Source organism: Drosophila yakuba, chromosome 2R (assembly GCF_016746365.2).
Source record: "Drosophila yakuba strain Tai18E2 chromosome 2R, Prin_Dyak_Tai18E2_2.1, whole genome shotgun sequence".
Classification (NCBI taxonomy): domain Eukaryota; kingdom Metazoa; phylum Arthropoda; class Insecta; order Diptera; family Drosophilidae; genus Drosophila; species Drosophila yakuba.
The window spans coordinates 8,879,985-8,892,247 of NC_052528.2; the positions used below are offsets into that span (position 1 = coordinate 8,879,985).

The 12,263-nt window shown below is 42.3% G+C and overlaps 1 protein-coding gene across 5 annotated transcripts in view; it reads left to right on the forward strand.

The window, feature by feature from the left end:
- LOC6529772 (protein sickie) overlaps nucleotides 1-12,263 on the forward strand; it is a 169,403-nt gene that overhangs the window by 33,155 nt on the left and 123,985 nt on the right. For 2 of the 5 annotated variants that reach the window (XM_015196933.2, XM_015196936.2), the window contains exon 1: nucleotides 4,496-6,215. The exons of 2 other annotated variants lie outside the window; for them this stretch is intronic. In XM_015196933.2, the coding sequence (XP_015052419.2) occupies nucleotides 4,611-6,215 (1,605 nt within the window). In that variant the 5' untranslated portion in view covers nucleotides 4,496-4,610. Of the gene's footprint in view, nucleotides 1-4,491; nucleotides 6,216-12,263 lie in introns of those variants that run through there. One more of the 5 variants, XM_039373006.2, reaches the window with a different exon arrangement.

Sequence of the window (12,263 nt, forward strand, 5' to 3'; positions counted from 1 at the left end):
TGTGTAAACAATCCCAAACATATCACATTTTAATCCGATGTAGTGGAAAATTGCGCCATGCGAAACAAGCTGGAAGGAAAATTGTTTCCTTCGCGTCGGCGAAATCCTTAGAATTGATTGTACGCCATTTTTTGTCCTTAGCGGATTAGTGAAGACACGTAATAAGTTGGAAATGTCTTCTCAGCTTACGTAATTAAAAGCACCAGGGGCGGGAAGTTCAAATGCGAGTTTGTTGTTAGCCTTGTTAGCAGCTTTCGACCCATTTATGTTAATGGCTTTCGTGCACCTGGCCAAATCCTTACAAATGTCCCTCTTGCTGTCTGAAAATTGAATAGTCCTTCGTCCTTACTCCTCGTCCGTCGTATGGTGCTAATTTATGAGCTTGAGGCGTGACCATATGGTTGCACATCCGTCTGCAGGGACACTTGCCACCAGCTCCGCCTGTTTATTTGCTCAATTTATGAAGTTGAATTATGCTTTTGGTGTGTCCACGTCGACAATGGCTCGGAAAATTGTCGGGCGGAGCTCGAAAGTAACTTTAAATTAGTGCAAATTGTATGCGGTCTAGCTTATAAATATTCAAAGCTATTTCGATTGCTATCGTAGGTGGTGGGTAGGCGGTGGCCATTTCACTAATGGAGACACGAGTCATCGCATACACCTACCAAAAGTTGAGTATTGTCGTTTTGGCATTAGCTTTGTCCATCTTGGCACTATACTGAAATTATTTCTTTCTCGTTTGGTGTAACTACTATTTATTGGAAATTTTCAAAAGAAAATAAAAAATGCATTGCTCCAGTATTTTCAGCTAGTTAAATTCCAGCACTCAATAGTTATTAAAGGACATGCCAATACTCGATTGGCTGTCGCTCGGTGGTCCTGCTATAAATATAAATATATTTTCCGGCTTACTTCGATAGCAGCTGACGCTTGATAAATATTTATACTTTCTGCGTGAATTAACTCAGGGTCATTAAAATTCCGCTAATGTTTATAGAATTTCTAAGGGTGGACGAAAGCAAAGAAAAGTCTTGTTTTCATATCCTCGGTTAGTTTGTTTCTTTCCGTTTCCTTTGGTTTCCCCCACCATAAATTGTCTATTGCTGTCATACTTTTAGGCATTTAATAAATTTTATGACTTTTTTCTCATGGAGCGGGGGGAAATGAGTGGGGCTGCTGTTTTAGCGTTGCTCTGCTTTCCTTTTTTAATAACATTCGACGTGGTCCCCGCTGCTTTTCCGCTTTTCCTCGTGTTCGCCGTTGTCCGCCTAGGGATACATTCGCCTGTCTCCAGAATCCCTCTTCCGACTTTTGCCATCCACTTCCACTTCTTCGAATTGCAAATACGGGTATTTATACCTCCGCTCCGGCTTTCCGCTCGCAGTTGCTCCCCGAAGTATGCAACAATCTTTTATATGAGTTTATTATGTATGCTTTTGCTTGAAACACACAATTTCCTCAAGCGATTTCCGTTTTGCCCCACTCGATGGGTCTTATTAAATTGCCCCACACCCTTCGCGGTCTTCATTATCCGCCAACAGCCTCGTTAAGTAACAAAAATATGATGACTGCCTGCAAATTGCGCTTTAATTGAATTGCACATAGATTCTGATTTAGTTTTATATTTTTTGTGCCCTCAAGCTGAGTGGAGGGTGTGCGTTGCTTTTGTGGTTCTTTGCCACGCCTACCCCGCCCCAACTTGCCGCAAAGCTCAAAACTGTCATACGCACTGAAGTTGCTACTTTTTATTTTCTTCCTACTTTTTTTGGCACGTCTTTTATTTATACCCTGAACTAGAAAAGTTCGTAAGGCCTTTTCAGAATTATTTTAGTTTATTATTTAATCAAGGTATCCATACACGGTTGTTCTGTTATTATTTTCTCCAAAAGCATTGGCTAAAAAGCACTTTTCAAAAAAGAAGACTAGTTGATAGTGTATCTATAAATCATTCAAAAGACGTTTCTTTGAATTTTTTTCTGCCACACCATACTTATACTTCTCTTCTTTGTTTGAATAACGTTTTGGGTTCTGGTTGGGCTTTTTGGTGCAATAAGAGCAGCTGAAAGAAGGAAAGAAAAGCGTGCACTTTCCAAAGTGGGCTTTTGTGTGAAAAACGAGTCGAGGGGCTGGGATTGTGGTCAACTTACTAGCAAATCAAAAGCATTTCTAACTTGCCAGCGAAGTTTGCAGAGCGTGTTGGGCGCAGAAAGCGCCGCTAAAAGAACTCAGATTGAGTGCAAATAAAATGATGTCATGAAGTGGGTGGGCGGGCTAAAAGCCCTGGAATGCTACTGCATGCTCCACTTTATTTCAGCTATCAACTCGTAAAGTTTGCGGCTTGATGGCCTCCGGCAAAACGTCGGGTTTTCCCAGTGGGTGGAAATCTGTTCTTTTTTCATATTTCCCCGCAGAACTGAAAGAGACCACGCCAAAGCTGCAATTACAAGTCGGAAAAGGAGGACTCAACCCAATGCACAAATCTTGACAAGTATTTTGTCAACTTTGACTGCTGCCAGCTGGAAGCGAAGGCAGATGAAGTGCGAGCAACTTCAACCTCAAAGCAAAAGTGTTTAACTTTAAGTCTCGCCTAGTGCCTTTCTCTTCGGTCTCCTTTCATTTTTTCTTCTCTGTCCCCATTTTATGGAATCGTCATGGAAACTGAAAGTGTCAGGGATTAGCTGATGCTGGAGTAGGGAACTATCCACGTGCCTTTCAGAGGGATTTTAAGCCCGGGGGAATAGACACAGGCGAGGATTTTGAGGCCATATAGGTGTTTAATATTTAATACGTGTACTGCTCAGTTATAAAGGTATAGAGTGTACTGGTTAAAGGCCTTAATAAAGTAAATAACATGCATTTGTAGTATAGAATTGACACTTTCAGAGTCATTTTTGAGTCAGACTGATGTGGAGAAACAGTTTGTTGTTCCTACCAATTGCATTTAATCTGTAAAATAACGAAATCTGGCATTTTATTTTATTTGGATCTTACTAGGATTTCATTAGCATTATTTGCTAATCTGGATAAATCAACCTTGGTGTAATGCTGCCCTACTGAATTCCCTTTTTCCACTCCCTGCTTTGACACTAATTAACTTGATTCAGTATTCGAGACTACTTCCATTGCCTACTGCCATCTGCAATTCAATTAAAAATTAACATTTTAATTGCAAATTACTTTCAGTATACTTTATGGCACAGGCAGGCAGGCAGGCACAGACACTGGCAGAGAAACTCCACTTAACTGGAGTAACTTCTTTCGCTTCTGCCACCTGCAGCCAGCCATTTCCGGAAACGGAAGTAGCAGGATGAAGAGGGGAACGGGGAAAGGGGGAGGCATTGGAACATCAGCTCATTTCAAGGCGTTTAATTCTATCATGCGCCAACAATTATGCAACTTGTTGGTTCACTGACTCGAATGGCCAGGCGGTTTTCAATTTGTTGCCAATAAAACTTTTTCCATTTCGGTTTTCCTCTCAGTTGTTCCTCGTTGGCCTAGCAAAAATGTTCGTCATAGTTTTGTGAGTGGGCTAAAATAAAGGAAATTAAAAGTTTATTGCTGGTTTTCCGAGTGGAAACAATGCTGGGATAATCTTGATTTGGCGAACATGCTGTTCTGTGTCATTTTTCAGTATTTGCTATACTCGTATTTATTATTATTACTCACATTTACTCTTCGAATCTCAGCAAGTGTAATGGAAAAGATACCTGTACGTGAGTGCTGAACCATTCTTTTGTTCACTTTGCTTTCCACTTATTAAATTCATGGATCCATTTGCTGTCAATTTGTTATTGATATCTCCGTTATGCCTGCAATTTTGCAATGGTGTTTTCCACTGAAGAAGAAATGAAACTTAATCAAATGTGAAACTCTAGTGCGCACTTGATATGCATTTTTGTATTGAATTTCCCTTCCAGCTTCTATCGCACAATCACTTTTATTCGGAAATATCACGAACAAAATAATACCTGTGCTGTTGTCGGTAGCTGAAGAAAAATATGTGAAAATGCTTTTGGATTTTTTTTTTAATTTAAAGCAACTTAGCTCCTCTGAAGTCTCTGCAACTGCAGTGCACAATTTCAAGATATAACCGCATGTGCAATACTTTAATTGTGTTATTGTTCACCCCTTTATCACAATCCCTTTAGCGGTGGCTTCCTGTTAATTGCTTTGTAGACAAATTGTAAAAAGCTCGAATTTGGCATTGTTTCGGGGCAACCTGGATCACTTCAAAAGCAGACGAAACCACGGCGTAACCATGACCATGACTTTGCCCACAAAAACAACCTAGAATCATATAACTCTTTTTTCCTCGACCTGCTGGGTCAGTTTTAATTTAACTTTGACATGCATCAGCTCAAAAATCCAATTACAAACACAAATGTAAACACACAGAGAGAGAGAGTAAGAGAGAGAGAGGGATGGAAAAAGGACCTTTTTTTTGTCGAAAGACTAGAAAACCCATTAACGCGTTTTTTGCCCTCCATAAAGATGAAGATTTATAAAGCCATTAATTTGGCCCAAGCGGCGAAAAAATGTATACAAATTTTGTGAGTGAGTGAGTGAGTGAAAAGTGCTGAGCCCATGGAAGCTGCAATGAAACCATAGAAATGGCCAGTCAGGCGGGAAAACTGCGTCCGGGTTCTTCACCCAAGCCCGATCGCAATGCGAATGAGGAGAACCAACTGGGCGCCAAGCCCAAGAGCCAAAGAACGGACAATCATCATCAGAATCAAGCGAAAATACTCACACATCCCAACTATATGGAACTCGAGTTCCTTGCCACGGATCCCACGACATCGGCGCAGAGTACGGCCTACCCGGACCTGCCAGTTAGCTATGCCACCTGTTTGGTGGGTCCACCGCCGTACAGGGATCCGCCGCCCCCCACACCGCCGCCCCTCTCGCAAATGCCCTCGAGGTTGCTCCACTCCGCCCCTAATACGCCCAGCCGCGGCAAGGTGGTGCTCAGCAAAAAGGAGCGCAAGGAGCTCAGCAAACAGCTGGGAATCGACGAATCCTCGATCCTGAGCAGCAGTGCCCAGTCGAGTCCCTATAAAGGACGTGTGAGTGAGCTGAAGAACTGCATAGCTCGTGGCCTGTTTGCCACCCTCCATAGGGGCTCACAGAAATCGCTGCAGCAGCAGGAGGAGCGACCCATCAGTCAGGAGATTTCCCCTCCACCTCCGGCTCCAGAATCAGCTAATAACAATGAAGATGTGGCGGATTACTCCGAAAAGCTTAGGAATCTACCAGTGAGACAGCGCAAGGCTGCCACCTCTCACATGGAGAACTACTGTCTCTTTGATCCCGTGGACTTCATCAACGAGAAAGCCATGAGATATCCTAGTACCCAAGCCCATGGATTGAGGGATCCTCTCTTCAGCTCTCGGCAGCACTTGGTCTGCGAGGATGAAGATGAACTGGTGCCAGAAGTAATATACGATAACGAGGAGCTGGAGTTGGAGGAGACTATTATCATAGAGACTTCAGCTATGCCAGAGGCGGAATCTGAAGCAGAACCGACTCACAAAAATTCAGAGACCTTGTCTAGTTTTGATCACCACAACTACTTTATCATAGACCCAGCGAACTTCCCTATGGACATTGGCATACCTAATCCTTATACCAACGAGCAGCTGGTGAATGCCAAGTTGGAACAGCAAAATTTGGAGAAGCTTTTCAACGAACTGGAGAACACGGCCAGCATGTCGAATAGTCAGGAGTCCAAGGACACGGAAACCACATCCACCGCCCTGGTCGAATCATCGACCTCCACAAATTCAGCAAGTTCCGCCGGCAGCTGTTCCCTGGCCAATCCCGCCCAGCAATCGGTGAAGAAAAAGCTGACATTTCTGAATCTTTCCCCCTTTCGAAGTGGCAAAAAGTCCATCGATAAGAATACCTTTGAACAGCAACGGGCCATTTCCGAGTTGGTCAGCACGGATCACATGTTGCACCTGCAACAATTGTTGCAGCAACAGCGAAAGGATCAGCGCTCCCACACGGTTCCAACGGAGTCCAATTATGTGCTCTTTAATCCTGGCCCAGTGCCCAGTCGTCATGTCCAGTACAAGATACGCAAACCACGACCTCTATCAACTCACAGCGATGCGGATAGTGGTTTTCTATCGCCCTGCTCCCCCGAAGAAATGAGGGCCAATCCGGCCATCTTGGTGCTTCAGCAGTGCGACAGTGTTCAGGGATATATGGAGGTAAGTTTGCTAAAATTTAGTAATATATTTGTTAGTATAATAGGCACTAAAGTATTTGAAAAGAACACAATCTTTATTGAGGTATCGATTAAGCCGATGTCGTCTAGGCATTAAAATAAAAATCTATCTATTCTAGTTTCTTTACTTTTTCGCAAAAATACTGGCTTGTTAACTTTGATGGCTTTTCTTGACAAAGGACCTTTATTATTACCTATGCAAATCTGAGTATTACTGCTAAGATGCAGCCCGAAAAGTGCCAGCATAATGTTCAGCTCGGTGGGGTTCCACAAATGGATTATTTTTGGAAAGCTCTTAGTACCCCCAATATTCCCAGTGCATTTGGCTGAGTTTCATACATTTCATACATAATCCTCTTACCGTAATGTGAATCGCAGCATTAACCATTGGAAGGAACCCCACGCAGCAGGTCGCATCAGAGCTTATCTATATGGATAATTTCGCATATCTTAAGCCGGTAATCATTGCGGGCTGTTTCCGAAGTCGCACTTGTCGCCATTTGCCGGCTCACTTATCTTACCGAGCGAGCAACTTAACAAGTCTTATTATGCATCTTCAAACACCCCAGGGGAGGTGTTAGCTTACCCCTCGAAGACCTCTTTCGAAAACCCACCCGCAAAGGCGATGAACAAATGTCACCCCCACGGCCGAGTCCTTGGGTATAAATTATCAAAAAAAAGGGAAGAAGGCGTCATGGAATTGCAGTTTCGAAGCAGTGCACTGCAGATGATTCCCGGAATCCAGGGCTTTTCGGAGCAGCTCCTGCTGGATTGCATCTGGCTTTCCCATTTTCCCCCGCTCCTCGCTCTTCGCCCTTGTTTTCCTGCTGCCTCGGGGGAGCAATCAATCGTCGCGTTTTCACTGCTCGCTTCATTAGTTTTCCCTACCGCCAAACATTAGTTTGATTGTGTGCCCAAGTGAGGGACAGGTTGAAAGAGAAAAGAAAGGAAAGAGAAATGCAGGGGGCAGGGAGGAAATCGGGGAAACCCAGAAGGAAACAACAACCACACACCAGCTGGGAATGTATGTTCAATCTTAACGACTTTTAATGGAATTGAATTAAAATTGTTGCCATGGTGCTGAGTTAAAAGTGGGTGCACTCATGCCAAGGCTGGCCCACATAAGCTATTCGCCCTCCCCCAATTTTCCGTGCCACAGGCATTTTCCATCATTTGCAAATTGAAATACGCGCTGTACATTTTCGCTTTGAGGCATGCTCCCAAAAAAAGCAAGGAATTACAGCAGCCGAAAGAATCTCTTGGGGCAGTTTTTGCCATCAGAACCATCTAATGAAACGACGACAGGACACCAAGTGAAGCACACTTTTTGGCCCAGCTGAAGTGGTCGGCAAAGTGTCAAGTGCATTGCTTTTCATATCCTTGTGGGGGGGCAGTGGTGGTTGTGTTAGATCCTGGCTGGACGGATGTATAGAAGGCCGGGTGAGCTGCAAATGAAGGTTTCCAGCAAAAGTCCAGGGATGATGGGCACAGGTCCTGCAGCAAATGGAATGTAAATTGGTATACGCGGGAGAGAGGATGCTGAAGCAGGATCAGCTGGCGGGGTAAAAGGTAAAGTTCTGTCACGAATGTTGTTGAGAAGGGAATATTAGTATCATAAATTGGTGTCCTAAAAAAATAGATATTTCCATATTAAGCTATATTAAACTATTAAGAAAAGAAAGGGATTAGATCGAGTTTTTATTGCAATAAACTAATCAATTAATGCCAAATACTATAATATACTATCTTTTGTAATATGTAATATGCTTTTATTTTGATTGCAAAGTAAAATTTATAACACAATTATTTATGTACACAGCTTGGAAAACTGAAGAAATCCCATCAAAATTATACCATCTACCACCCCGAGCAGATCTCATTAATTCCACAATTTTTAGTGGCACTAATAACCAAAAGTTACAATCAAGATACAAACAGCTGCAGCATCAGGAGTCAAGTGCTGTAATGGTCTACACAATTTTGCTTACGAAATGGAACCACAGTTTTCCACTTCACATATTCCACCCCTATTGTCCAGTCCACTATATCGCAGCTATATCGCAGCTTTTCCAAGCCGACTCCTCGAATGCCACTTTCCATCAAAGTCAAAGCAAACAAAAACATTTCTGGAATTTATGCAAACGGCGGCTGGTGTTTGCATAACCATAAATTACAGCCCTTCCCCTTTTTCACTTGTGAATGGTCAACGGATTTTTGGCCTGGCTTGGTGTTTTGGCTACTGCCCATTTTGGCCAACAATTTGGGAACCACCCCGACTGCTTGGCCGAAAGTCTCAATTGCAAATTGCAAATTGCAAACAGCACATTGAGGCATGCAATTTGGCTTTCCGTACAGCCACATCGCTTTCCTGGCATTTTCCCGTACTTTTCCGAAGAGAACTTGTCGCGAGGCGCTAAGCTGTCAACTGTCAGGCATAGTTGCCTGTCCTTGCGAAAGGACATCCACACTCGCAGGATGCTGCGGAAGCTGTGGATGCACCCACAGCCAAGGGTGGCTCTAAAATTGCACCCAAAAATCGTTACTCCTTGTGGGGAGGGTGGGTGTTTCGATTCCGCGGAGAGGATGGTTGTAAGCCATCCAGGGGATGGCCATTCGCAAGTCGCGTGTCGTGCGGCTACTTTATGGATCCAGACCCAAAAACACCCTGTACCCCATCCGAAAAACGCCTGATTAGTCCAATAAGTTGTAAAAAGTGTCGCCTCGACTGCTGATGCTGCCACTGCATTCCCTTGGTGATTATCAGATGTACTGTCGTTGGAGGGTTGGGATTTCATTTCGATAACTTTTTGATTTATGACCGGCAATAAATGTTCAATGCATTTTATAATTATGTTCCGCCTACAGCGACAAATGAATGGAAAATGCCAATGCCATATGTGCAAAATTGCACATAATTACGAATGGAATTTTTACTTGTGTTTCGCAGGAAAAATTATGTTGCATTTTGTGCAGTTCGAAAATGCACTGTTCAAAAAGAAACTAACAAAATAAACCGGATAATTTGGTATTGAACGTTTTTTCCGATCATCACCAATTCATAAAACTATATCAACTCCGAGTAAGCTGAGTACTGAGCATAGTATAGAACGCTGCAATAAAAAATTACCATTTCAAATGGTTAATCTTCTCAGTATTTCATTTATGCACTCACGTGAATCCCTTTTCCATTTAAAATTTATGCAACTGCGAATTAACAAAAAACACCAACAAAAGTCTGTTGCATACATGCAAAAAAAGGAGAAATTATTTCTGTTTTCACGTTTAACAGTTAAGCAAGCACGGATGTCCTCGGTAAGGAACTCCAGCTGCCACTGTCAATATTGTAAAAGCTTCAACTCATTGCCCTGCACGTTGCCCCTGGGACTTTGCAGCAGTCCCCGACCAAAGAAGAGCAGATTAAGCTGCAATTTATAGGGAAAATATTTTTGTACATTCGTAATTATATTGGCGGGGAAGAACAATAATTTTTAATTTTCATTTTAATTTTTCACCAGCCCTTCAAGGCAAATCCAACTGGCGGCACAGACTTCGTTTAATGCGCTCTGCTGTTATTAATGCAACATTTTGCTGCACGTGCGATGGCGATGCGAAAGCGGGGCTCTCTCTTTCATTTTCCGGCTCGAAATGCACTGCCTTTCCGTTAAATGCACATTTCATATTTTCCCGACACACTTAAAGTTTTCAATTCGCCGCACTACAAGCTGGGAAGGTCCTTTGCTGCAGGCCTCGTGTTTTCGGACCCATTTTATTTACATGGACGGAGGCTCCGTCGCTGTCACTTAGTGGCCGCATGCGGGACATTAAAGGCAGTCATCCAGTCAGCCAGGACGAAGAATCCTCCTTCTCCTTCCCCATCTCCTCGCCCACTTCGTGCTCCACACTCCAGTGGAAAATGCAGCCCTGACAGCTAAATGCGTTGCACTTATGCTTAAAACATGTCAGGCCGTCCAGACAGCACTCAAACAGACGTAGAAAGAAGCTCTTCCAAGAGGGACATTCCCCCTTTTAGTCCTAAATGATAGTTATAGTAATAGACCGGCAGGAAATAGAACAGAAGCCGAAGATTAGGTTCTCTTGGGAAATAGTTCTCCGAAGGACTCGGCGTGTGCGTGGAATAGTTCTGCAGCATAATACGACTTTACTTGAGGTTTAAGTCAGGCATTTTTAAAGAAGGGAAAATGTGTCAATAGCTTTGTAGATTGGAAGGCTGTTAATTTGTAATTTATTATATATCAAGAAAATGTGGTTATACATATGTTTTAAAAAAAAACAATTTTTGGTGTGCAAGCTTCGGAAGGTATTTGACTTTAAATTTAATAAAGTCCTTGAAAGCAAGTGCTGGCTTAAAAGTTACAAAAGTTTTTCACTAAAAATATATATTTCCCAGATGACTTGAAATTGCGAGGTAAGCCAACAAGTTTGAAATTTAAATTTAAAATAGCAGCGTCTGGACGGCGACTTAGTTGCTTTTCCCTGGCCAAACAAAACATCAAGTCCCATGCATTATTTAACAATAATCGTGACAGATTTATAATGTCCCCAGATCCTGTTTTGCTTCCTGGTTGCCTATTCCTATTGCAAAAATGCATCAGAGCAGCAATGTTGAAAAGGGAAAAGTTTCAGGCTCCTTTTCTTTTCTATTTTATTTTATTTTTCGTACTTTTGCTTATGGGATAATCGCCAGAGCGGAGCTGGGAAAGTTTCCTGGGCCTCGTTCCGGTTCTTTTAGGGAGCTGTGAAAAATTATAGCCATAATTTTTGGCCACTAACCAGACTGGGCAGGCTTCCACGGAGGCTGGCAGTCGGCACTTTGCCGTTTTCGACCAGTTAATGCATATTTTAAACTGCTTTGTTGGTCTTGTGCGGTGGGTAGTGGTGGGTAACTGAAAATTGCGCATTTTGGCTTATTGAGAAATTTATTTATTAAATTCTAGTTGCAGCTTGAGGCTGGTGCAACTAATTAAAAGTTTTGTTTTTTTCGCCCTTGGGCAGGAACAGCTTGCATTGGCGCGCACTTATAAATGCCAGTCTGCAGTCTGGACTTTGAAAATATGCAATTAATTTACTAGTCAATGCAGCCGAGTATGCTGAGCACATAAAATAATTGCATTGTTTCTGGAATTCCTTGGCAAGCGGCAAAAAGATTTCCACAACGCAATTATTTACATTTCTTTTGGCGCAAGATGCCTGCTATCTGCTATCTTTCCCATTTTTCTCTCCGCAGCTGTTGTATATTTGTGCATTTGAAAGGTAAGAAAACATGGCAAATAAATCAGTGCACAATGCTGGAAAAAGGACTCTTTTCTTTTTTTTTCGGAAGTAAAGGAACTTGAAAACCAGAGGTAAAGTTACCTCAGCAAAATAGGTTTGCTGACACACTTTACCTAAATGTAAATGGAAGTAAACAGAAATGACTACAATACTCTAAGGATAAAGAGTTGCACATACGCTTAGTGCTGATTGCAATAATGGCGATTAAATACCAATACAAATTCTTCTTGGAAAACCATATGGCTTTCTTAATTTAAATAGAGTGCATATTTTATTTGCTTGCCCCATATACTTTAAAATTCATTGAAATGCTCTTCCTGGTTTGTTATTCTTGCATACCCATAACTTCACTAAATATGGTTTGCATAACTTTGAAGGTAAGCAGGCAAAAAAATGGCTTTCCAAGTAAAGTGCAATCCACAAAGATTCTTTTGTACCTCAGGTTTTGCTGAAATCCAGATTTCTCGTCCAACTGGCCAACTTTGAAGGTAACTTCTTGATGGGAAATGGCTGGCTTTTTGTGCAAATACTAATAGCATTAAATATTTATCATTGTGAGCTGTCAAACAGCAACGACAAAGCAAACGTCTGAGATTTGTAGCTAATTAGAAGAGACAACAACTCACCAAATTGACAAGATGAATGGCCAAAGACGTAACCTAGTGATAAGAGTTATAACAAGCAAATAACAACGAAAACCAAGGGTGAAAGACAAAATAAGAGGAGTATGGGTGTGGAC